The following is a 27,844-nucleotide window of genomic DNA, read 5'->3' as shown; positions in this document are numbered from 1 at the left end:
TGGCGCCGTTAGCGTTTGGTGACGACAGCAGCAGCCCCAGGGTGCTCAACTCTTCTCCACCCGGTACCGGCAGCAGCGCCGTGAAAGCAGCCGGTGTAGACACGTCGCAGGGGAATTCTGAAGTTCTGCGTCGGATGTGACGTTGCCCGAGGAGGAGGAGTCGCCCGGGGGCAGCCATTTTGCTGGGGGTGTGTGTGACGTCAGGGCGCACGGTGAGGAGCTGGTTGCGCCACGCACGACGCTACGCCGAGTGAGGAAAAACAGCGCGAAACCCGCGGACGGAGGAGAGACATCCAGGCAAGCCGAGACCCACCCGCTCAATCCGCCTCCATCCTCCGCCCGATGGCCGACACCAAGGTATGTGACGGGCCGCAGCCTCCCCCACACCGGCCCCGCTCCCCCCACTGCCCGGCTCGCTCTCTGGGCGGATTGCTGGCCGGCGGGCTCGCTCTCTGGGTGCAGGGCGGGGATTCTCCGGGCGGATTGCCGGCTGGTTTCACGTGTCTCCGGGATCCACCGCCCCCGGTCGGTCATGGCGGGGAGACTGTCCGGCATCCCGGGCACCTCCCAGCATGGCGGCGCGATCCCTGCATCCCGCTGGCGGTACCCACACTGCCGTGACGCACAACGACATCCTCCATCTCCATCCGGACACTCACCGCGTGTCAGCCACCCTCCCTCCATCCTGAGCCAGCCAGCCCCGCAGCTATAATAACCTCCCTGAGAGCTGGTAATAGCGCCTCCCTGAGAGCTGGTAAAATATCGCCTCCCTGAGAGCTGGTAAAATATCGCCTCCCTGAGAGCTGGTAAAATATCGCCTCCCTGAGAGCTGGTAAAATATCGCCTCCCTGAGAGCTGGTAAAATATCGCCTCCCTGAGAGCTGGTACAATATCGCCTCCCTGAGAGCTGGTACAATATCGCCTCCCTGAGAGCTGGTACAATATCGCCTCCCTGAGAGCTGGTACAATATCGCCTCCCTGAGAGCTGGTACAATATCGCCTCCCTGAGAGCTGGTACAATATCGCCTCCCTGAGAGCTGGTACAATATCGCCTCCCTGAGAGCTGGTACAATATCGCCTCCCTGAGAGCTGGTACAATATCGCCTCCCTGAGAGCTGGTACAATATCGCCTCCCTGAGAGCTGGTACAATATCGCCTCCCTGAGAGCTGGTACAATATCGCCTCCCTGAGAGCTGGTACAATATCGCCTCCCTGAGAGCTGGTACAATATCGCCTCCCTGAGAGCTGGTACTGATGTAGATTAATTTAGAAATAAACAAATATGTTTAAATGTCTATCTGTTCCTGTCCAAATCTGAGATGATTAAATTGCGTATACGCAGAAGTAAGCTCACACTGACACATGGAGTTCAGGTTAAAAGCACTTCAGAAAATTTAATACAATCTGGTTGGAAAACAGTTGTGCAGATCTTTTTAAAAGCAAAATGACATCATCATTGAATATCAGATAATAACAAATAAACATCATTGATTGGATTAAACATTATGTGACTAACTTCGTGTCCACCCACCAATATTATTAATTGGCTCAGGGGTTTGAGTGACCAGCTAGGTGTCCTCCCACCGGGAGGTGGTATTGTTCTGGACAAGGGTGTGGACAGAAGGCTCAGGCGCCATCTTTCCCAGCATGAGGTTTACTCGGTGGAAAGGGGGGCTTGAGCGTCATTTTACACAGTCAGTGATATCAGGCCTCATGTCCAGGTGCAAGGTCTCTTATGAATAGAACATTTCATTACTACTGTGTTCTCGTGGCCTTCAAACTATACTATCTTACAAGTCTTAAGGAGTAGCCAGCACCTCCTGGTACTTGTCCTTGTAGGAAACACGGTCTTTGTCTACTGTATTAATTGGGTTGAGAAGTTCAGTCACGTAAGGTAGTTTTAAAATGAACAAGTTAAGTCATGAGGACAAAATGGAGGATTTGAAGAAGTCAGGTTAGGAGGACAAAATGGAGGATTGTCACAATATAAGGTTAAAATGGAGTTAGTACAATAATTCAATACAAGTACAATAATAATTTTTAATAATTCCACATCAGTCCCCCCTATGAAATGTTAGATTCTAAGAGATAAAACTTTATTATGTTAGTATCAGAAGACGTGTTAACCCAAAGGCACAAAAATGACTGGAGTAACGGTTCTCAAAGTCTTCTTAGTTCTTCAGAGGGACATCATAAATAGACAAGCTTACATTACCATATGGACTTGTGTTATCTGGAATATAGGCACAAGTAGTCATGGTGACAGGTAAACGTTGTTGGTTGCAATAGATATAATAAATGCAAATCAAAATATTATTATTATTATTAGCAGTGACGGTTGGGAAAATGGACTCAAACTTTCCTTTTACTGCAAAATCATCTGGTACCCCCCTTGGCACACCTATGGCATCAATATATATATATCAATCAAACTTTCCCTTTAGAGGGGTGCTCCTCTTTATGTTCTGAAGCATGAATGTGGTGTGTCAAGAGTACCTTGTCATGTATTATGTGTATGGACATAATAACCTTGGCTAGGGCGCATTTGCTTATGCATTGTAGTATTAAACCTGTCCCACGCTACATCAGCGTAGGTGGACTCGGATCATTTAGTCAATATTAATATCACCACAAACTCAGGATGGGCAAATAATCCTGAGGGAGCTTGGCGTTTGGATCTTTTTAGCTTCACGAGGTCTCCTTTTGGGGTCCTTGGCTTTCCATCGATGGCAGGTGGTCAGGCATTATTATGGCCATCAAACACCTACTTGCTGGTATCTTTTTATTTAACAAGTCATTTTTTCTTTAGAGTCAAAAGTGTGTCAAAATCAACAAATGTCACTTCTCATGTTGCAAAGAGAGTCTTGAATCTGGAACAATGAATCCACTGAGTGATCTCTGCAACTTTCACAATGCACTACTGGGTATATGGTCTTGGATGTCACATTGATGACCGGCTAGACTTCTGGCCATCCTGACAAAATGTCTATGATAACTAGTGCATATTTGACCCAGTAGCTCTTTGTCATCTGGATTCTTGAAAGGGATATTGAGAGTTAGCTAGGTGCTTAGGAGTATTTTAGAGATCAAAGAGTTCATGAGGGTCTTGGATAGGTATAAAGTTCCATGGGCTCACTGCCCAGTACATGTTTTTGGGTAAACAGAGCTTAAGAGCGTTGGAGTACAGCCCGTCTTCAAGGGTTGCCCCTTTCTGTTTTTCCAGCTTTGTATTTCTTCAGGGTCAGTAGCTGCTTGTCATTCTTTCAGAAGCTTGAGATCTGTAGGTAGGATCTACATGGTGAGTATAGAAGTTTCTTTAGCGGACACCATTCTGTCCACTTCCCTTGGTGCACTTGTGGCTTGGTTGGCAGCTTTTAGTCAGCTGAGTGGTGCTTCTTATCTTCCAGATTGATCCAAAATAATGTGCTGCACCCAGGGCATGTCTTGAGTCAGTGTAGATATTGGCATGTCTTCCTTCAGGCATTTTGTATGCCACTGAGAAGGCTGTCAATTCAGCGTCTTGAGCAGATGTGAGTGAGGAAAGTGAAGGTGCTTGACGTACCTGATCTTCTGTAGCAACAGCAAATCCAGTATGGTACCTTTCCTCTTTATCCGCAAACAGAGTGGAGTCAGGATCTGGTAAAGCTACTGCATGCTCTGTTGAAAGGTGTCTTGTTTCTTCTTTCATCTGTTCAAAGCAACCATGAGGAGCAGTAGAAGAGGTTTCCTCACCTATTTCTGTGTGAGATTGGGGGGTATTTGTCTTTCTATTCACAGTTCTCTTGCTGACCCCCCTCTGTAGAGATCTGTAAATTGAATGTTCATGTTTTGTTCTAATGAGTCAGGTTCCTTTCATGTCTGAATAATTTTAATTTTTCGTTAGTGTGGTATTCCCCCCTGGGAAGTGGCGGAAGAGTGGCCAGAGCAACTTTTCTTCAAAATATAATGTTGTCAGGTAGAGGCAGAGTCGTCTATGAGTGGAGGAAATTGGTAAGGAATAAGAAGGGAGGAAGCATATAAAGGATACAGATATGGTGGTGGGGAGATGGAAGAATGAGTAGCGGATAGAGTGAGAGGGAAGAAGGTGGAGTAGGAGGAGGAGAAGGAGGAGTAGAGGAGAAGTAGGAGGAGAGAGGAGAAGGTGGAGTGGAAGGAGAAAGTGGAGTAGAGGGAGGAGGAGGAGTAGAGGGGAAGTAGGAGGAGAGAGGAGAAGGTGGAGTAGAGGGAGGAGTAGGAGGAGAAAGTGGAGTAGAGGGAGGAGAAGGAAGAAGAAGGAGGAGTAGAGGGGAAGTAGGAGGAGAGAGGAGAAGGTGGAGTAGAGGGAGGAGTAGGAGGAGGAGAAGAGGAGAAGTAGGAGGAGAGAGGAGAAGGTGGAGTAGAGGAAGGGGTAGGAGGAGAAAGTGGAGTAGAGGGAGGAGTAGGAAGAGGGGGAGGAGTAAGAGCAGGAAGGAGGAGTAGGAGGAGGAGAAGGTGGAGTAGAGGGAGGAGTAGGAGGAGGAGTAGAGGGGAAGTAGGAGGAGAGAGGAGAAGGTGGAGTAGAGGGAGGAGTAGGAGGAGAAAGTGGAGTAGAGGGAGGAGTAGGAAGAAGAAGGAGGAGTAGAGGGGAAGTAGGAGGAGAGAGGAGAAGGTGGAGTAGAGGGAGGAGTAGGAGGAGGAGAAGAGGAGAAGTAGGAGGAGAGAGGAGAAGGTGGAGTAGAGGAAGGGGTAGGAGGAGAAAGTGGAGTAGAGGGAGGAGTAGGAAGAGGGGGAGGAGTAAGGGCAGGAAGGAGGAGTAGGAGGAGGAGAAGGTGGAGTAGAGGGAGGGGCAGTAGGGGAAAGTGGGGGACTGCAGATGAAGGGGAGGGATCGGTGGGAGGAATAAGCGGGGGTGGGCAGGTAAGGGAGCAGACAGGTGATGTAGCAATGGAGGAGACATCAGAAATCAAGACTAGGTAGAAATGCAATGGAGGCTGCAAATAGCCCATGTACAACAACTATTAACTGGCCCTATGCTTTCCCTAGAGAAAAATAATAAAAGGCTAACATGCTCATCTTGTCTCCACAAGCCTCGAACGTTTCACTCCCATGGGTGGCCCATGATGGCTTGCCCACCACTTCTCCACACGGGGTCTTGTGCCCGCGGAGACAGACGCTATCCCTGACTCTAGTTCTTAATTTAATAATTTATATCTAACATCTCAAAATGTAATTTCTACTTATATCACAAATATACATTATCACAATTTTATGTCTCGTAAATGGGATAAAATTTATTCTACTCTTCACTGATAATGTATTTTTAAAACATACAAAATAGACAAATAACATTGCCTTCTGCAAAATAAATGGAAAAGATAATGGAGATTTTGTTAAGCTTATAAATGGCTATACATTGATTCACATTTCTTGTTCTCCAGTTTCTGGCTGTTGATGACAATGTACAATGTAATAGAGCAGCGGAAAATGCTAGTAGAATGCTTGGTTGCATAGGGAGAGGTATTAGCAGTAGGAAGAGGGAAATGCTCATGCCATTGTACAGAACACTGGTGGGACCTCACTTAGAGTACTGGATACAGTACTGGAGACCATATCTTCAGAAGGATATGGATACCTTAGAGAGAGTTCAAAGAAGGGCTACTAAACTGGTTCATGGATTGCAGGGTAAAATTCACCAGGAAAGGTTAAAGGATCTTGACAGGTATAGCTTGGTGAAAAGACGAGACAGGGGAAATATGATAAAAGCATTTTTAAATACATAAAGGGAAACAACACAGTAAAAGTGGAGACTATATTTAAAAGAAGGAAAACTACCATAACAAGAGGACATAGTCTCAAAAATAGAGGGACCAAGGTTTAAAAATAATATCAGGAAGTATTACATTACTGAGAGGGTAGTGGATGCATGGAATAGCCTTCCAACTGGAGTGGTAGAGGTTAACTCAGTAGAAGTGTTTTAAGCATGCGTGGGATAGGCATAAGGCTAAGCACTTGCTGCTAGTAACAGATCTAGAATTAATATACTATAATGCCCAAAGTCTCAATTCCTATGCATATGCAATAATAAAATATCTGGGCTTACAACAAAAATTATGTTAGTCAGTCTTTAAACTTGGCTTATTCATTTGTTCAAGAAATCTTGGTTTATTAGAACTTTCTTTTAGTAAATGTTCTTTAAGATAACCCTTCTTTCAGCATGTTATCAATCTTTGTACACAAAGCTAAAACACACTTGTTACTTATACGTGAAACGATAGACATATATATTCTATCTACATATTAACCATTACTTGTCACAGACACTTTCCTGATATAGGGAAACTAATAGTAGGATAATTCTAGTAACCGTAACCTTTTTGTTCATAATATATGGGAATTAAGGAAGACAGCATGTCTTTAAGATAGGATGAGCATGACACAATACACGGGCGGAAAATAAATAAATAAATAAAATAAATAAATAAACTCACGGAATGCAAACAATATACCTACAGCCATTAATCACTTTTCCTCTTCACAATCTAGCTTAACAACTTTGCATATTCCCTCTATCCACATTGCATAGCAATGCAACAAATCACACTTGCCTTTACATTTTTAACTCGTCCAAATAATTCTCTATTCCTGCATCAGATTCACTTTCCTAAACTTCGTAATAAACATTGAGCTACATCCCTGACTCCTTATCTTATACAACAGTCTTGGAGAAAATACTTTGTTCCATTGCTAAATCTTATTAGTTTCTGAATAATTTTACTGAACGCAGAACTGAAAAACCAGGAATGTCACCCCTCCCTCTCCCCCCTCGCGTCTCACAGAAGGCAAGGAGAGAGCCAGCATGAAGTTTTTTTAACCATGTCAGCGCTGGAAGGACAGTTACGTTACAATTATTGCAAGCAAAGAGACACAAAAACACAACATTTAATACTCTTCAGTGAAACTCAATACAAAACCCCCACCCTCTACCAGGGTAATGGCTAACACAAAATACAAAAAACAATTATTATAATATACATACATTCTTAACCCTTTGTGATCTAGTTCTTCCTCAACCCTACCTTCGTGCTGAATAGCATTGCTACTCTGTACCAGTAAGCTTGCTTTCTTCTCTGTCAGTAATCTACCACATGAAGGCACAGCAATTTTACACACTTTAGCGATCTCTATCTTCAACTAGATCACACGCGCTAGCCAGCCCTTATTGGGCTTTTCTAACCCTGTTCCATTCCCCTCCTATACAGGCGTCCCAGATATAGGGGGGAAAGGTTTTAAACAGATTATCTACAATGGTCAGCTGCCACTCAGAAAGGGTGGGTCCCTCCAAGTGCATCTTCCCAAAACGCAGACTAGTCACTAATTCTGTGTACCCGAGGTGGTAGCCACGGATTGGAGTGGGGTGAGAAGTGTGTGACCAATCACTTCTCTCACAAGAGAAATAGTAGAGGATAGTATAATAGTATAGGAAGTGTAGAAAAGATAAAAAGGTAAGGAAATCCTTAGAGACAGACACAGGAGTTCATGAGACTCCTAATTAAACAGACAAGACAACAATACAGTTGAAATACAGTGCATGCATCACAGTTCAAATGAAATCAACAGTAATTCCTTTCCTTTACTCGTGTGCTTACTCCAAAGTCACCTCCCTCAATCCCGTAGTATCTTACTACCAACGGCCAAGGATAACAACTAACACCGGTCCGAAATCCATATGCCTCCCTCGTCACAGCAGCCCACTAATAGTGTCTGCGCTACCCTCACTCTTGTAGTGCCCCTATAAAGACCCACTTTATAAGTCCCACTACTCCGTGGTGATGAAGACAGCAATGCCTGCCCGAATTCACACACCACAAAATAAAAATTGGAATGGCTCCAGCTCAGCGCTCAAAGCTGGAGGGTACCACCACTCTGCAAGCAGAGTAACGTGCACAGAGAAGCTAGCTAGGCTATCAAAGTGACACAAGAAGGATCCCCAGGAAACTATGAGTCTACACAATCTCCACAGATCCAACACACCTCTTTTTCCCTACAGCCCCAGCCACGAGGCTCCTAAAAGAGTTAAACAGGAAAAGATGACCCCCAGGAACACATCCACAGGTCAACCCCCCTTTTTCCCTACAACCACAGCACCGTGGTTCCTAAAAGGGGTAAAACAGGCAACAGAAGACCTAGGCAAATCCCCTCAGGTCCACCCCCCTTTATCCCAAAAGAGGTAAAATACAAACAGATAAACAGACAAACCGAAGACCCAGGCAAGTCCCCTCAGGTCCACCCCCCTTTATCCCAAAAAGGGGAAAACAAGCAAGACAGAACCCCAGGCAAATCCCCTGCAGGTCCACCCCCCCTTTATCTCAAAATGGGGAAACAGGCAAACAATTCAAACACAATTCAAACACACCCAGGCAACAGACTAAAATTGCAGGTAAACAAGTGAGTAACGAGACACCGGGCAAGATATTACCTGTCTTTGATGTCCTCCCGGGAAGCAGTCACAGACACGTGGACGGGTCAATCAAAGGGGCCGGAACATACCGGTGGCTCTGCAGAAGTCTCTACCGTGTACTTGGAGGTGATCAGTCTCCCTTCCTACCCCCAGGATTCCCCCGTCCAACAGCATCTTCCTTAGGACGGCTCACCGGCCAGACATAGCCCGATGCCCCACGTTGGGCGCCAAATTGATGTAGATTAATTTAGAAATAAACAAATATGTTTAAATGTCTATCTGTTCCTGTCCAAATCTGAGATGATTAAATTGCGTATACGCAGAAGTAAGCTCACACTGACACATGGAGTTCAGGTTAAAAGCACTTCAGAAAATTTAATACAATCTGGTTGGAAAACAGTTGTGCAGATCTTTTTAAAAGCAAAATGACATCATCATTGAATATCAGATAATAACAAATAAACATCATTGATTGGATTAAACATTATGTGACTAACTTCGTGTCCACCCACCAATATTATTAATTGGCTCAGGGGTTTGAGTGACCAGCTAGGTGTCCTCCCACCGGGAGGTGGTATTGTTCTGGACAAGGGTGTGGACAGAAGGCTCAGGCGCCATCTTTCCCAGCATGAGGTTTACTCGGTGGAAAGGGGGGCTTGAGCGTCATTTTACACAGTCAGTGATATCAGGCCTCATGTCCAGGTGCAAGGTCTCTTATGAATAGAACATTTCATTACTACTGTGTTCTCGTGGCCTTCAAACTATACTATCTTACAAGTCTTAAGGAGTAGCCAGCACCTCCTGGTACTTGTCCTTGTAGGAAACACGGTCTTTGTCTACTGTATTAATTGGGTTGAGAAGTTCAGTCACGTAAGGTAGTTTTAAAATGAACAAGTTAAGTCATGAGGACAAAATGGAGGATTTGAAGAAGTCAGGTTAGGAGGACAAAATGGAGGATTGTCACAATATAAGGTTAAAATGGAGTTAGTACAATAATTCAATACAAGTACAATAATAATTTTCGCCTCCCTGAGAGCTGGTACAATATCGCCTCCCTGAGAGCTGGTACAATATCGCCTCCCTGAGAGCTGGTACAATATCGCCTCCCTGAGAGCTGGTACAATATCGCCTCCCTGAGAGCTGGTACAATATCGCCTCCCTGAGAGCTGGTACAATATCGCCTCCCTGAGAGCTGGTACAATATCGCCTCCCTGAGAGCTGGTACAATATCGCCTCCCTGAGAGCTGGTACAATATCGCCTCCCTGAGAGCTGGTACAACATCGCCTCCCTGAGAGCTGGTACAATATCGCCTCCCTGAGAGCTGGTACAATATCGCCTCCCTGAGAGCTGGTACAATATCGCCTCCCTGAGAGCTGGTACAATATCGCCTCCCTGAGAGCTGGTACAATATCGCCTCCCTGAGAGCTGGTACAATATCGCCTCCCTGAGAGCTGGTACAATATCGCCTCCCTGAGAGCTGGTACAATATCGCCTCCCTGAGAGCTGGTACAATATCGCCTCCCTGAGAGCTGGTACAATATCGCCTCCCTGAGAGCTGGTACAATATCGCCTCCCTGAGAGCTGGTACAATATCGCCTCCCTGAGAGCTGGTACAATATCGCCTCCCTGAGAGCTGGTACAATATCGCCTCCCTGAGAGCTGGTACAATATCGCCTCCCTGAGAGCTGGTACAATATCGCCTCCCTGAGAGCTGGTACAATATCGCCTCCCTGAGAGCTGGTACAATATCGCCTCCCTGAGAGCTGGTACAATATCGCCTCCCTGAGAGCTGGTACAATATCGCCTCCCTGAGAGCTGGTACAATATCGCCTCCCTGAGAGCTGGTCCTGGGTGTCTGCTCGGTCAGACCAGGAGGAGAGACCGTACACTCTGTAACACCCGGTACCCGCACTAATGCCATATAGATTGTATACTGTAATTACTAAACCTCTTAATACCACGTCTTCTAATTGGAATTGCCACCAGGAATGCAAGTGATGGTTTAGGAAGTTTATACATGTACCTCCAGGTTAATTAGATACAACTGTGCTGTCCTTGTTGGCAATGCACAGGTTTGTGTGAACCCTCTGAACCAAAGATAAGAGAGAGGTCCTTTTAGAAAATAAAATAAAAAAGTAGCAAGGCCTCTTCATGGGAGTTGCATGATGACAGACATAAGTTTGTGCACATAATTAACATTGAGAAGTTTCAGGGTGATGTGACGTGCAGGGGGGTGTAACTAGCCCCCAACACATACAGGCTCCTGTCTGCATAACCTCTTCTAAAACCAGATCTTGTTATGGTGGTTAGTTACCCTAAACCGTCAAGTCCTATGCTACCAGAGGGGGGTTTTCACTTATTAATGGCTAGTGTTTGACTAAAATATCCTTTTATTAGTGATGGCAAAGACCTGGTGTGTTAACAGTAGGCCTGTGGTTGGCAAACTTCAGACCACCAGATGTTGCAGACTAATTCTCTCTTGATATTTTACCAGCATTGTGCCTGTAAGAGCATTATGGGAGATATAGTGCATATCTGGAGTGCCATAGGTTGCCTATCCCTGCACTAGGCATTCACATTTTAATAACATGTGACATGCTGACTGAAGTCTTCAGATGCTTACACTATGCTGTCATTCCAAAACGACCAGCACTACTTAAAAAAAAAAAACTAACTGGTAGCTAACTACCTCCTTTGTTTTGAATGAAACCATTAAAGGGACACTATAGTCACCAGAACAACTACAGCTTATTGTATTTGTTCTGGTGAGTAGAATCATTACCTTCAGGCTTTTTGCTGTAAACACTGTCTTTTCAGAGAAAATGCAGTGTTTACATTACAGCCTAGTGATAACTTCATTGGCCACTCCTCAGATGGCTGTTAGATCCTTCCTGGGTCATGGCTGCCTAAAATGCATCCAAACATTCAGTGTCTCCTCCCTCTGCATGCAGACACTGAACTTTCCTCATAGAGATGCATTGATTCAATTCATCTCTATGAGGAGATGCTGATTGGTCAGGGCTGTGTTTGAACTATGCTGGCTCTGCCCCTGATCTGCCTCCCTTTCAGTCTCAGCCAATCCTATGGGGAAGCATTGTGATTGGATCAGGCTACCACTTCTGATGTCAGCAGGCAGTGGGCAGGTATAATGGAAACAGGGAGAAATCCAGCAGCTCTAGACTTTAATACAGTAAGATTTTACTATATTTAGGGAGGGATGAGAGGGTCAAGGGGGCTAGATGGTGGTTTTAACCCTATAAGGTCACGAATGTATGTTTGTGTTCCTAACCCTATAGTGCTCCTTTAAGGGATTTCCTGTGCTTCATTTGTTTCTTGTCATCATGAGTTGTGGATAACCTTTTTATGCTCTGATTGAAGCTTGAATCAAATCTGCTTTAGGGCTATTTGTTTTTCCTTCACGGTTTTTTTAAAGTGTTCTTGGTTACTGCTGTTCATTCTTTGAGGCAGGTGAATTCCACCATTAATTGTGACATTTTGTCCACATTTGGCATCTCAAGTCAGCCAAGAGAGCCTTGGAAAGAAGAGAAGGGAGTCTTTTTTTCAGGAGTTGTCAAATGGAGATCTAATGTCTATAGGAACCTTCTCAATATTCCCCATGTAGTCATAGCAGGTTCTCCAAGGCAGAAAGCAAAGACCTAAAGGTCTGCAATTTTAGACCTGTACTCTCAGTGGTGGTGGAGGCCCTAACTACTCTATATTTCTTAGATCCTTGATCCATTCTAAGGAAGAGCAAATATAGATGTGTAAATCAGACACCTGCCATTAAAATAAAAGCGGAATGTGGCCAATACTTCAAGTGACTTTTCAGTCTCTTTGCTTTACCTTGGCCAAAGCCATCATGCCCCTACTACCAGGTTGTATTTCCCAACTGGGATCACAGCAGCCTCTCCTACTTTATTGGTGGTAAGGTATTGTTCAGTATGCCAAAATGATGCTATTTCATGGACTTTAATCACAAGGATTTGGAGAGCAGCTCACTAAATTGCAAGTTAAACCATATTGTTCATGAACAGGAGGTATAATTGACACTAAACTCATTCCTGTCTATCTGAATTATCCCTACATACTGTATTGATAAATTCCTGATTTCATATTCATGACATTTGTGCTTTTACTGACTAGGGTTGTTTGCATTTACAGTACAAGCATATTGGTCCTTCTTGTGAATAGTTGTTTTGATGAATAAAAGAATGTGTAACAAGTTAGCAAGCTCAGTTACAGATTTTCGATTCACAGGCTGTGGTAGGGTTAAATGTTTGCTAATGCTGCAGTTAGTTCTGTCAGTGACAGGGGTATTGTTCAACCCTGCATTCTGTTGACTGAGCACTGTTTCAGCACAATTTTGTTTAAACTTTACAGAGCAGATGCATGTTCCAACTAATTACCAGTGTGTACCCTTTTGCCGGAGTCTACTTTTAATCTGCGTCGTCTGGGCATGTATGACATAGTGGCACTTTTTGTTACTAAAGTATTTTACTATGTACTGTAACTGGTAGTCTTGTTTCTCAGTGCATGTATACTACTATTTGCTTTACTGTTGGCAGGGAACTATAAAATAAGCATAATCCTGGAGTATTTTATTGTGCTAATAATTTATTCATGATCCTAAACTCCTTGTGAGGCTCTGTCAGTTTATTGGCAGAGAAAAGTTTAACATTTGAGCACAGCTAAATATTTTTGGCGAAGCTAAATGGTTCTTCACCTGTTTACTCACTTAGAGTACATTCAAGGAACACCATAACTACCAAACAAATTTCACTTAATTGAGTGATTTTAATGTATAGATCTGCAGATTAACTGCTCAGTTCTTTGCCATTTAGGTGTTAAATTACTCCTAAATGGCGCCGTCACACCTCTGCTGAGTGTGCACTGTATCTTTACACATTTACTGTAAAGAGAAGATCTCATGTATAAACCCCTTTTTTATTGCTCAGTTTAATTTACAATTTATCTTCTGCTCAGTTAAAGGAATACTATAGGGTCAGGAATACAGTGTATTCCTGACCCTATTTTATTAAAATTACTATTTAGGTGCCCCAAACCCTTTTGCCCTCAATAAATAAGGTAAAAAACAAATTGTTTTTTAAACCAGTGCCGCGCAGGTCTGTCTGTGCTGGCCTTACCCCCTATTTGCCTCCTTGGCTGAGATCATCAGAATATGCTATCTCAGCCAATCCAATGCTTTCCAAAGGGGTGGGGGCGGCACCAGACAAATTATTGCATCTCTGCAAAATGTTCAGAGCCTCCATGCATGGTGTTGAAATGTGCAGCACTGTCCCGGGAGGCACCTCTAGTGGCATTCTGAGTGAGTGCCACTAGAGGAGTTTTTCTAGGCAGCCATGTAAAAACTGCCTTTTCTCTGAAAAATGCATTGTTTACATTAAAATGCCTTTATGGACAGACCGTAGACACCAGAACTACTACATTAAACTGTAGTGTCCCATTAAAATTTGATTGAAAATGAAACTTTTTTTATTTTTTTATGCTGGCTGTAAGAGTCCCAGCTTGGGGGGGGGTGTGGCAGGGCTGAACAAACAGGAACAAGTAATATAAGTCCTAAATAGCAGAGAATTGACCAGTGTGACTTCAGGGGCATGATATAAACAGTAAAACCTCTTTGTTAATCTAAAGCTGTTTTGATTCCTATACAGTCCCTTTAAATACCAGGTCTTGGCCCCACATCCTCAGTCTTTACTTGACCCACATTTCAAAACAATTCAAATTACAAGATTCTGAAAACTAGGAGGCATTGCCAAATGTAGATGTTTGGTCGCACGGTTATATTAAAATTAAAAAAACACCTTTCCCATTGGAAAAGTGGCTGGTCTTTTGAGCTGGTAAAACTGGTTAATGGCCTTTCAGCTTCAACAACACGTCTCAAAATAGATGCTTTGGAAAAGTCAGTCAGGGACTGCTGTCACAAGAAGCCGGCATGTCTTTGTGACCCATAATGGTGTGTGAGGGGCATGCAGGCAACTGAAGAAGATATTAAATAAGAGGGGTCCTCTGGCCAAAGCAATTTCTTTCTTCATCTATCAAAACTGGTATCAAGATGCTTGGAGTGCAAGAAACACACTGCAGTCTCAGGAAAATCGGGGTATGTTTGACATACTGCAGCATGTAACCATTTGCTAGTTTGTCAAGCCCTACCCGGCACAACCTAACTGAAACTAATGCAATTCTATTTTTTGGATTATATTCCTACACCTTTTATGAACGTAATATATGATGGTCAGTTTGTATTTATATATTTATTTTCCGCTTTAGGAAACACAGGAGGAGCATGAACCCTCTACTGACAACACAGAGGATGCCAATCACGACCCTCACTTTGAACCTATAGTTTCATTGCCTGAGCAAGAGATTAGGACACTTGAAGAGGATGAAGAAGAAATGTTTAAGATGTAAGTTTAGTAGTAAGATATAATACATCTTAAGTAGTTATTGCCTATTTGGGCAGACTAGATGGGCCGAATGGTTCTCATCTGCCGTCACATTCCTAGTTTCTATGTAGGTCACCTGTAGGCAACCTGCACTCCACATATTGAGCACTACATGTCCCATACCTGCTTGGCCTCTCATCCTTAGGTGGTTGGGAAAAGAAATGCATTTAAATATAGGTCTATCAGCTTAAGTAAAATTCTGATGCTGCTTCTTCAATAAGTCTAACCTGTTAATTCATAGGCGAGCAAAATTGTTTCGATTTGCATCTGAAAATGAGCCGCCTGAGTGGAAAGAAAGGGGCACTGGGGATGTTAAGTTGCTGAAACACCGGGAGAAGGGTACAATTCGCCTTCTGATGAGAAGAGATAAAACTCTGAAGATCTGTGCCAATCACTATGGTAAGCAATTGTACGGTGATTTGTTTTAGTGTTTTGCATTGTCTTATTTTTCTATATAAAGACTAGCTGTCGTGTTCTAAAATAGATGTGTCGTTTTTATGTGGGATTTCAAGACTTTAACACAGGTCTTTCCTGTTTTGCATCTGGCAAAGAAATCAGGAACACAATATAGTCTGTCAGTCTTTAAATGTCTGAAACCAAGATGCATGTATATGTCTGAACGGTCTTGTCTTATATTAAGTGGGAATGTTTTTTTCAATGTTATTTTTTTTTTTTTAAACATATATACATTTTTAAATGAAGTATCTCCTTTCAATACTTGATGGGAAAAAAAAGTTACGGTGAGAGTTGTCCCTTACGTTTGGGACAATTATTCATGCTGTAATCCTAGAAGTCTTCTTGGACACATTTGTGGGGAAAATAGAATTTAATTTAGAGAATCACATGTAGTAGTTGTCAAATTGTATTCGGAGTTTATGAAGACCCCATAAGTCATTTGTTTCTGATATAAACCTATCTTTCGTGAGTTACAGAATTAAACCCTTTTTGTTTTAACAGTTACACCTTCAATGGAACTCAAGCCCAATGCAGGAAGTGACAGAGCATGGGTTTGGAACACCTATGCAGATTATGCAGATGAAGCTCCTAAACCAGAACTGCTTGCCATTCGGTTTTTAAATGCAGAGAGTAAGTAGCACGTTGTGCAGTTCTGCATTTTATTTTGTCACCTGTGTTCACATTTTGAGAGGGTGAGATAATGCCAATTAAAACCTTCTCAACTGAATTTGCTTTGTAAATTTCCAACTGTGGTTTATGGGGTATGTAGTTCCGTGCTTTCTGCAGGATAATGGTTTGCAATAGCAAATAATTAGCAAGAGTATAATTTGATAAAGACATCCTGTCTTTATCCATTTTTAGATTATAATACAATTTGTGATGCACAAAAGATTTAGAATGATCTAATACTTGGCAAACTGTTTTATATTCCTTTGCAAAGTGCTAAAGGGAGGGCAAGTGTTTGTATACATACCTGATAAATTAAGCACATAAAGGTTTATTAAGGACTCTTGGCTTATGTACAGTACTTCTATAAAAGTGCAATCTTGATAAAGTGCTTCCAAAAGACAACCGCCCATCACAGTTCCAAAAATCAAATGTACAAAAAAAAAGAAATGTATTTGGCGCAAGAAAATATATGTGCAATAAGACATGTGGTCACACAAAGGGCAGTCACAAATATGTTCCCTTAAAATACCATAATCATCGAGATGGAATACTTTCAATTAGTATTTATAGTAAAATAAAGAGAGGAAAAACAAATACAAGCACTTGGAGTGTAGTATTTAATATAACATAAGAATAAAAAAAGACCCGCAAGTAAAATGCATAAAAACATTGTGAAAAACTCGCATTGTACCTAAGGGTGTGACTTTCTCCAGGCTGGTGTACTTTCTTGTAACTCTTGGAAACGTATTGAGCGAATCCCAAGTGAACTATAAGTGTTTGTATGGTTTTCTTCTTTATATTGAACTATGTATCCCATCTCTATGATTATATTTTGTGGTAACACATTTGTGCTTGCACTTTATTTTGCGCCTTATTGCATATATTACTTTTTTTTTTTTTTTTTTTAAATGACCATCTTTTATGTACAGCACTGCTTACTTTCCAGTTGACTCCTTGTAAAGTACATCTGCAAATTGAGGCCTTGATGGGGTGTAATCTCTAACTTTACCAACTGCCATATACCCACTACCCATCCAAAAAATTTCATTAACTTAAGTACACACACTGACATGCCATTAATCCTGAACTGCATCTGTGTTTTTTTTTTTAAGTGAAGAGTAAGATTTAAGCCAGGCTAATGGTTAAAGACTTAATCTTTTGAACAGTTTTCAAAGTGACTAAACTATAATTTTTTTTATTTTGATGTCTTGGTTCACATATAATTGTTGTAGTTTATTGAATTGTCTTTGTACTTTTAATTGCTCCGTCACTTCCTTTTTGCAAAGTATTAAAGCAAAGACCGTAAACCTCTCTAATACTTTTCACATTTAATTTAAACCCCTTTTCAGATGCTCAAAAGTTCAAGGCAAAGTTTGAAGAATGCAAGAATGAAATTAAGGGGAATGAATCTAAAGGTAAGGAAATAGACTACCGTTTTCTACTGATGCATTGCAGACTCACTCTGTTCCAAACTGCTACCTCCAGTTACGGTACTTTTTCAGTCTGCTAAATAAACTCCAGGATCTTCTTTAGAAGACTTTTGTTTTGTAACAAAAAGTTGTCTAGTTGATCATGGAACATACAAGTCGTAAACTTTATTTTGCAAGGCACTCGCTTACATTTGAAAAATAAATGACATGTTTAGCAGAGTTGACCAACAACTGCGGCTGTTAGAGCACCAGCTGTCTGCTTCAGTCATATAGCACAATGCTTTGAATTTTTATATGAAATTATATAGTGTCTGACTGCCTATTAAAATTTACTTAAGCTAGTACAGAGTGACTTTTGGCAACCCTGTAACTCTGCAATGGACATACAGAAGCAATTGGCAAAAAGCCTATTATAGCTGTTCCAAGATCCACTACCTAGCAGTTGGGGCTGGTGAAGTTTGCATAGTTGGGCATTGGACTCTATTTACCAAATCCCTGACTCGGTAAAAAGTCATACCATTTACAACAACCTATAAATTACTTCTACTTCAGAGGATCAACTCAATCTGCTAATGCATTTGCCATTTAAATCCCTAGGACACAGGCCTAATGCAAAGCCAATTGATAACATCAGAAATGTTGTTAGAGGAGACAATGCATGTCTGGTCTATACCCTGACATTACTTGCTCAATATCAAAGGCATCTCTATCCAATAAAGAGGATGGGGAAGTGCACATATTTCAACTCAGCATTTTAACTCCATTAGTCTTTTCCACTCCAAAAGATTACATTTTTATTTTATTTTTTACTTCTACCCCTCACCCACAAAGATTTGAGTTGACCATGCTGCAAATGCCCCTAGGGACCAGCCTCCACTTTTATTAACTGTGTACTTTTTTTTATTTTTTACATAATTGAAGTTTTGTACATAATTCTTTGCCTGCGTATGAAAGTCATATATTTAAATTCTGTGTTTATAATCCAATGCAGCATGCATGTATTAAAATATGAATATATATCGCATCACTCTCAAATGAAGCATCAGCTATATTTCTGCTTTTGCAATAGGCAAGTTTTAGCTTTTTGTAGTAAACACGTTCTTTTCAGAGAAAATAGTGTTTACATTATAGTCTAGTGATAACTGGTTACTCAGATGGCTGCTAGAGGTGCTTCCTGGGGTGGAGAGCACTGAAATTCAGTCTCTCCACCCTCTGCATGGAGACACTGAACTTTCCTCATAGAGATGCATTAATTCAATACATCTCTCTGAGGAGATGCTGATTGGCCAGGGCTGTCTTCCCCTGTTCGGCTTCTTTGACAGTTTCAACCAATCATATGGAAAAGCATTTTGATAGGCTTAGAGAATCACTTATGTAGATGATGCATTAAAGGGACACTAGGCACCCAGACAACTTCAGTTCATGGAAGTGGGTCTGGCTGCCAACTCTCCTCACTCTTAACCCTGCAAGTGTAATTTTTGCAGTTTTTTTATAAACTGCAATATTTACCTTGCAGGGTTAAGTCCTCATCTAGTGGCTCATTTCTTCTGACTTTTGATCGTCTAAACGATGCTGGACGTCCTCACGCTATGCATGATGACCTCCAGTGTCGCAGGAATCCCCATAGGAAAGAGGTGTAATGCACATGCGCCACTGCCGCACGTTAGGTCCCCCCACCGATGTCCATGGGACATCGGCACTGGGTTCAGGTAAGTGTCTGAAGGGGTTCTAACCCCTTCTGCGACCGTGGATGGGGGGGCGGGAGAAGGAGGTACTCCAGGATCATCTAGTGCCAGGAAAACTGGTTTGTTTTCCTTGCATTGGAGAATCCATTTAATCATATCCAGGAAAAATAAAAAAATTATTGTTGTTACAATGTGTATCCTTAGACTTGTGAATGTTCTTCGACCTATTGTGTATAGTCTTCTGTCTTTGTCTGCATCTTGTTGAATATGTGACAACCAATCCTCATTCTTTTTGACAGAAGTGACCAAAAATGATAGTGCTGACAAAGTTGCAGAAAAACTAGAAGATCTCTCTGTAAAGGACAAAGTGCAGGAGAAGGAAGTGGACACCAAGCAAGAGAAGGAAGTGGACACCAAGCAAGACAATGAAGAAGAAAAGCAATAAGTCATCCAGAGCCTTGTACACTTACATTTTTCAAGGACTTTATAACCACGAAAAAAGAACTGAGTTCAAATGTTTCAGGTTGTTTTTTCTAAGCTTTTGCCTCTCAGAAGATTTCTTCAGAAAAAAAATCCATTCCCCAGTCATGAAAATGTACTGTGTTCACTTTCTTTTTCCATAGTGGAAACACTTATTTATAGTCATCCAAATTAATGAATAAACCTGTTTGAAAAACGTGCAAAGGACACGACTGGATTCTATAATATTTACGCATATGTATTCTATATCTGCTCGGGGTCATGAGTGCATATGTATGTGGTTATACTAAGCTATTCTTAGGTTGGTGTCACTTTGAATGATTCAGAGGGAATGTTTTTTTTATTTAATTTTTTTGCCACTGGTAGGATGACTCGTTGTGTTTGAAGAATAAATCTGAGCTGAGAATAAAGTCTTGTAAATTTTTCTAATAAGCTTTTAATCCATGTGCAGAGAAGTGGCATGGACCCATGTTAAAGGTCAATGTTCTTACCCCCAAACTCCTTGCCTAGCAGAAATACCTTGGAAAAATAACAATTGAAGTTGGTGCAGTTCTTACATGGCACCTGTACTAAAATGCATATCTGTATTTTGCAACTGCTGCATAGCTTCCAATAAATGTTAAAAAAAAACGAAATTCAATAAAATGCCAGTTTTGTTTGCCTAGTATATATGTGTAACCTTTAGTAGGTTGAGTTATATGAAGACTTTTTGCTGTTCCATGGAATTAGGGACACCTTCACAGGGTTCAAACTTCATTCTGAAGCACCTTGGCCTTAGCTAGCACCCTAAAAAATACTTACCATGCCATGATTTTTTCTTATTTAATGGAAAAGTTGCACATGTTAAGATTAAGAAATGCTTTTTTATTGCATTACTACTAATCTAACTTGCTTGGAATGTACCAAGATACTCAATAAAGCAACATCTTTAATGTAGATTTTAATGCTTTTGAGAATTGTTTTGCAGATTTTTAGATGTTTTTATGGAATTTGACAACTTAATTTTAACTGACCTTTTTGATACTAGTTTTGCGTTGGTGTATCAAATGAGCATTAGATGTACTACCTTGTCAGCATCACTGGTTATGACCTGTTGTGGAGAAAAGGATGCCACAATTTGTCCATAGTTCTGTTACATACATTCTAAGTGGAGTATCTCAGTAACATTAGCACATAAGTGTAAAGCTAAAACATGCCTTCGTTTTCATATCCTGCTTTATCATTCGTGTTTTTTTTTTTTTTTTTTTTTTTTTACTGATGGTATGTGAAGTGCTTGGACATAGCTTCTCTGGATATGTGAAAACATGACTTTCTATCATACTTTAACCCCTTAAGGACCAAACTTCTGGAATAAAAGGGAATCATGACATGTCACACATGTCATGTGTCCTTAAGGGGTTAAACTAAATGGGAAATTGATTCTTGAATTTAAAGTTCTATGCAAAAATAATGGTTTTAGGATTAAAAAAGAAAATGTACTATCATTCTTAGTTTTGTAGTTCCCTGCCCAGCTCCCTGTCCAATGGATAATTGTGTGTAAGGAGAATGGGAAAACATTTTTTTTTATTGACAAATAGAACAAGAAAACATACCATCTACAAAAGTGGATAACTCCTTAAAACATTGGTGTGGCTGTAATTGCAAGACATTTGAATGTCTTGAACGTTTCACAGCAACTCTCCCTGTGCATAAACTACAGAACATTAGGGAATTTGCTGTGTTTATTTTTACCCCCTCAAAGCAATACAATAATACCCTTTTATGCCAAATAAATTAATGGTAGTGAGTTATGGTCTATGTAGACTCAGAATTAAATCATGGCTTTCTACGTTAATCATTCTTGGTGGCTGTTATGATCTTAAAGGAACACTATAGTCACCTAAATTACTTTAGCTAAATAAAGCAGTTTTAGTATGTAGATCATTCCCCTGCAATTTCACTACTCAATTCACTGTCATTTAGGAGTTAAATCACTTTGTTTCTGTTTATGCAGCCCTAGCCACACCTCCCCTGGCTATGATTGACAGAGCCTGCATGAAAAAAAAACTGGTTTCACTTTCAAACAGATGTAATTTACCTTAAATAATTGTATCTCAATCTCTAAATTGAAATTTAATCACATACAGGAGGCTCTTGCAGGGTCTAGCAAGCTATTAACATAGCAGGGGATTAGAAAATTTTAATTAAACAGAACTTGCAATAAAGAGAGCCTAAATAGGGCTCTCAAAAGTGAGATAACTCACCCCCCTCTTTTAGGCCGTGTAGATAACCTAGAGCAGGGGATGAGAAGAAATATCGTGTGATATGTTAAAATTAATAATAGAGTGGTAAAGAAAGATATGAATCCACTCACATGGTTCTGAGCCTTATCTGGATAGGCTCAGATCACTTTTGCAGGCGTGTTTGGGATAACACGAAACCTTACACTGGAGGAATGGTAACGCTGTTCCTTTAAGAGACAAAAAAACCAAAAATTTGGTGCAGCATGTAAAGGTGTTGCAGTATAGGTGACAGGATACAGTGAACTGCTCACCTGATACAGAGCCTAAATTCTGGCTCTGAGTATATGGACGTATGTGTCTATGTGGGGACACAAAACCTTATAGGTGGATGTAGGGATGGTACCGTTGTTCCTTTAAAAGATAAAAAACCACATTTGGTGCAGCATGTACAGATAATGCAGTGTAGGTGACAGGGTACAGTGAACTGCTCACCTGATTCAGAGCCTGGACCCTGGCTCTGAGTATATAAGCATATGTGTCTATAAGGGGACACAAAACCCTGTGGGTGAATGGCTGGAGCACAAGTAGTTTCTTCACCAGGAGGAGGTTAGTAAAAAAGGTAATTTATTAAATAAAAAACTAGTATAAGTAAAATAGTAAAAAAACAATGAATCTACTAAGTCCTCAGTCCTGTGGGTTGTCCGAGACGCGTTTCGCCGGTCGGCTTTTTCAATCGGTGTAATCCTGTGTGCTCGTGTTCTTCTTTTATATCGCCGCTAGAGATCTCTTTCCAGGTGTCCTCAATTTCGAAATCGGCCGCGGCTCTGTTCCGCCTATGTCACTTCCGCTTTCGTCATCACTTGTTGCGGTCGCATTTCATCTGCCCATATATGGGTGAATCTGCGGCCGCCATATTGTTTATGGGCAAAAACGTCTCTTTGTATACATAGAAAGTCTCTCATACAGTGTGACAAATGGGAAAATAAAAAACGGATAATGGAGAAGGGTATGATTAATACTCCAATCGAGTTATATTATAACATAAGTTAGCTACATTTGACACTTATATTTATACCATATCCTTCACCCAGAAAGCAGTGTGTATCCAAACATATAAATAAACAAATGTCTTTATTAAGCAATCCACTAGATGATGAGTATATATTTTCTTACTGGTATTATTTAAAGTGATATCTTACTAGAGGAAATATTGGTATAGTGTAGATATTAGTATAGATAGTTATATCGCAAAATTTAAAGGAATATATAATCCTTATGAGCTCAAAAGGATTTGTCTATTTGCAGATCTGTGATTTCACATAGAATTTTCTCCAGATGTATTTCAGATGTGTATGTGGCTTTACAGCCCTCGATTTGCTTAATACTTTTTAATCAATAAAATCTTAATATAGTGCTCTATTGAATTAATAATGTAAATTTAGCTGGTGTAGAGGTTTGGATGTATATCTCACTTATATGTCATAAGCTGGCTGGGCTTGAGTTGCATTATTTAGGACCTTTTGTGACATCATCATAAGAAATGGCAGATTTCAAAATCGCTGTTTAATCCATGAGGTAGCATGGTATTTAGATTGAAGATCCACCTCATTTCTATTCGTCCTATGTGTTGTATGAAATCCCCTCCTCTCCAGTTTGGGGTAATTTTTTGTATCCCCATAAATTGTGTGTTTCTAGGGTCCTTGTTGTGTCGCCCCCTTCATGTACGTATACAGGAACACGTTAGAAACATAAAGAATGGTTTCGAACAACACAGCCTTTCCTTACACTTTTTAAAATCACACAACAAGGACCCTAGAAACACACAATTTATGGGGATACAAAAAATTACCCCAAACTGGAGAGGAGGGGATTTCATACAACACATAGGACGAATAGAAATGAGGTTTGATATTATTTTTTCTCATCCCCTGCTCTAGGTTATCTACACGGCCTAAAAGAGGGGGGTGAGTTATCTCACTTTTGAGCGCTCCACCTATAGACTGGGGTTGATTTATTAACCACACAGTCAAATACTATATATGTTATACTTGTGTTAAGTCGTGGGAGGATTGCACATTGGTGGTAGCAGCACTATTTTTTCCACTTAATTCAATTTAAGCGCCTGAACACACAATATCTCTGTTTTTCTAAATAGGGCTCTCTTTACAGGAAGTGTTTATGGAAGGCTGTGCAAGTCACATGCAGGGAGGTGTGACTAGGGTTCATAAACAAAGGGATTTAACTCCTAAATGGCAGAGGATTGAGCAGTGAGGCTGCAGGGGCATGTTCTATACACCAAAACTGCTTCATTAGCTTGTTGTAAATATTAAAGGGACACTAGTCACCTGAACAACTTTAGCTTAAAGATTTCATTTTTAATTTAGTAATTGCTTTTCACTAGGCCTTGATTGAAATATTCTCAAACTAGGTTTGTTACGGCTTAGGCCTTTTTTTTTTTTTTTTTTTTAAAGGTTTGCTCCTCACAGGAGGGAATAGTTAATCTCATGCTATTTATACAAAGATTATAAGACTTATATTCTCTGCTCAGTGGGTTTCATTTTAATTGCTACTGTTTGCTCCTCACACTTGGTTCCTTCTACATCTTTTCCACTCCAAACAATCTTCTGTTCATTTAACTTTTTGAATGTTACTACTTAAAGCGGCACTGTCAAGCCGAATCCCGTTTTTTTTTTTGTTTTTTTTTTTTTAAATCCGCCTCCACTACATCCAGTTGACCCCCTAGTCACCCCCAAATGCCCCTAAGCCCCCCATATTACCTATTTTTTATTCATTATTTTCTGCCCCCGATCTTTATTCAGGGCGCCGCCATTTTTGTGTGGGTAGGTGAAGTCCCTGAGGGACACGTCATCTGCCCACACTAGACAGACTGAGATTCCCGCACATGCCCAGTGAAACACCTGGACATGCGAATGGGAATTTCACCCATTCATTCATCAGACAGACGAATGAATGAATAGAAAAAAAAATCAAAAACAAACACCGAATATCAGTGTTCGTTTGTTCGGTTTATTACAAGGAGGGAGCTACCGGCGTGCAGCTCCCTCCTTGTAATATGTAAAGACAGAAGCGGCAGGGAGCTGTGCTCCCCACCACTTCATCAGGCCCCCCCCCTCACTCTATGGGGGTCAATCTGACCCCCATAATAGCATACGGGAGATTAAAATCTCCCGATTGCCCCTACTCACTATACCGCGAGTAGGGGCATGTCCACTAAACAGTCAGCAGCCGGTGGGGGCCATAATGGTAATGAGGGGGAACCTACTGTCCTCCCCCCCCCCCCGGCCCCCACCCCTGGGCGGTGGGTGGGGGCCATAATGGTAATGGGGGGGGGGACCTACTGTCCTCCACCCCTGGCCCCCACCCCTGCGCGGTGGGTGGGGGCCCTAATAAAACAATAAGGGGGGACCTACTGTCCTCCCACCCCTGCGCTGTGGGTGGGGGCACAAATAAAACAATAAGGGGGGGGGACCTACTGTCCTCCCCCCGGCCCCCACCCCTGAGCGGTGGGTGGGGGCCCTAAATGAAACACACACACCCCCCCAATCAAGGTGACTAGGGGTCCCAAGCCCCTAGTCACCCCCCCCCAAAACAAACTATCCCCTAGCTACCCCCCTCACCCTAAAAATAGTGAGGGGGGAATAAAATAACGAACCTGTAAAAAAAAAAAATTAACTTATCATTTGACATCTTTTTTCTAAAATCTTCTGTCTTCAGCCCCCAAAAAGGCCAAATAAAAATCCATCATATCCGTCGAACTAAAAATAAAATAAAAAACCCGAGCGCAAAAAAAATAATCCATCTTCACCCATGCCATCCAATCACAGTGCTCTGTGTCATTTTACACAGCGTGGGAAAGTTCTTTGGAATTTTCCCACGCTGTGTAAAATGACAAAGAGCACTCTGATTGGCTTAAACCAGCCAATCAGAGTGTTCTTAGCCTAATTGCAGGGCGTGGCAAAGCTTTATAAGCCTTCCCCCCCCTGCAGAGCTCAGTCTGCGTGGAGCCCTCCATGGGTGAAGATGGATTTTTTTTTTTGCGCTCGTTTTTTTTTTTTTTTATAATTGCGTCGGTTATTATGGTTTTTTATTTGCCCTTTTTTGGGTCTGAAAAAAGAAGATTTTAGAAGAAAGAAAACATCGAATGGTAAGTTGTTTTTTTCTATTTTTTTTTTTTACCGGTTCTTAGCTAAAGGTCCCCCTCTAATTATTTTTAGGGTGAGGGGGGTAGGTAGGGGGATAATTTTTTTTGGGGGGGGGGGGAGGGGGTGTCTAGGGTCCCCCCATTTGTATTTAGGGCCCCCACCCGCCGCACAGGAGTGGGGGCCAGGGGGGGACAGTAGTTCCCCCCTTATTGTTTTTTTAGGGCCCCCACCCACCGCTCAGGGGTGGGGGCCGGGGGGGACAGTAGGTCCCCCCCTTATTGTTTTTTTAGAGCCCCCACCCGCCGCACAGGGGTGGGGGCTAGAGAGGGGGAGGACAGTAGGTCCCCCCTCATTAACTTTATGGCCCGCCGCCCATGGGGGGGGGGAGGACAGTAGGTCCCCCCCCTCATTATCATTATGGCCCCCACCCGCCGTCTGGGGTGCATTGGGTGGGGGCCATAAAAATAATGAGGGGGGAGCTACTGTCCTCCACCCCTACCCCCACCCCTGAGCGGTGGGTGGGGGCCCTAAAAAAATAAATAAGGGTGGGACCTACTGTCCCCCCGCCCCCCACCCCTGAGTGGTGGGTGGGGGCCCTAAATACTAATAAGGGGGGGACCTAATGTCCTCCCCCCTGGCCCCCACCCCTGAGCGGCAGGTGGGGGCACTAAATACAAATGGGGGGACCCTAGTCACCCCAGAGCAGCGTATGACAAACGGCAAAGTATCCACAACAGTACGTCCACCCACTAATCCGCCGAGAGATCCCCCCCTACCTGAACCACCGTTTCGTCCCAATGTTTCCAGACCTTCAAATACGAGGACCAAGTGTCGGCGCCAACGAGTTCCTTATACACTCCCCAAGCAAGATTTCCTGAGTTGCCACATCTCGACCGGGCATGCTTGCCCCTGTTCCTGCGCGTCCGGTACCGCATCCCGAAAACGTTCCCACTGCAAACGAGACAGCGCATCAGCCATGAAATTTTTAAACCCCGGGATGTGCTTAGCCCTGAACACTATGTTGAAAGACATACAGAGAAGTACTAGCTGCCGCAATACGCGCACCACTGTTGATGACCTGCACCACTGCCATGTTGTCGGAGTAAAATACGACTTTCTTATTCGCTAGCTCCAGACCGCATAAAGCCACTGCTACCACGACGGGGAAGAATTCCAAAAACGCTAAATTTCTGATCAGTGGGCTCGCCTTCCAAGACTTCGGCCACCCCTCCGCACACCATTGTCCCGCCAGGTATGCCCCGAAACTGATGCTCCCCGATGCGTCCGTAAACAGCCCCAGCACATCCAATGACACGGCTGGTTCCCCAAAAAAACACCCTCCCGTTAAAGTAGCGTAAGAACCGGTCCCACACCCCCAATCTTTCATATCCGTCGACACTCGAATATAATGGGACGGCAGCTGCACCCCGCTCGTCGCTTGAGCCAACCGTCTGCAAAAAACCCTCCCCATGGGGATAACCCTACATGCAAAGTTAAGGCTCACTACCAGAGACTGTAACCCCCACAAGGTTACTTACCTTTCTCGCACCCATGACCGTGTCCACCAATTGCCGCAGACTCTGCAGTTTGTCCCTGGGCGATCTGCATTCCCCTTTTTCCGCGTCAATTTCCAATCCTAAAAAGCTAAGGCAAGTGATGGGGCCCACCGTCTTGTCCTCCACTAAGGGCACCCCTAACGAATGTGCTACCCACTGGAATACCTTCAAGATCTGCCCGCACCAATCCGAGTCCCACGGGCCGACGCACAGGAAGTCATCCAAGTAGTGCACTACCGCACCCCCGCCTGACTCCCGACGTACCACCCATTCCACAAACGTACTAAACTTTTTGAAGTAGG

The 27,844-nt window shown here is 42.5% G+C and overlaps 1 protein-coding gene and 1 non-coding gene across 2 annotated transcripts; both read left to right on the top strand.

Annotated features, from left to right (window-relative positions):
- Positions 1-100: 100 nt before the first annotated feature.
- Positions 101-19,805, top strand: RANBP1 (RAN binding protein 1). The gene is made up of 6 exons (XM_063454420.1): positions 101-357; positions 14,706-14,842; positions 15,123-15,280; positions 15,839-15,967; positions 17,356-17,421; positions 19,421-19,805. Exons 1-6 carry the CDS (start codon positions 343-345, stop codon positions 19,564-19,566), a joined length of 651 nt encoding a protein of 216 aa, XP_063310490.1. The 5' UTR covers positions 101-342; the 3' UTR covers positions 19,567-19,805.
- Positions 17,458-17,591, top strand: LOC134613196 (small nucleolar RNA SNORA77). The gene has a single exon (XR_010091218.1). It is a non-coding gene; the product is annotated as a small nucleolar RNA SNORA77 (small nucleolar RNA).
- Positions 19,806-27,844: the final 8,039 nt, after the last annotated feature.

Source organism: Pelobates fuscus, chromosome 5 (genome assembly GCF_036172605.1).
Source record: "Pelobates fuscus isolate aPelFus1 chromosome 5, aPelFus1.pri, whole genome shotgun sequence".
NCBI lineage: Eukaryota > Metazoa > Chordata > Amphibia > Anura > Pelobatidae > Pelobates > Pelobates fuscus.
The sequence above is the reverse complement of the archived record's forward strand: the minus strand, read 5'-3'. Positions and strand labels throughout refer to the sequence as shown.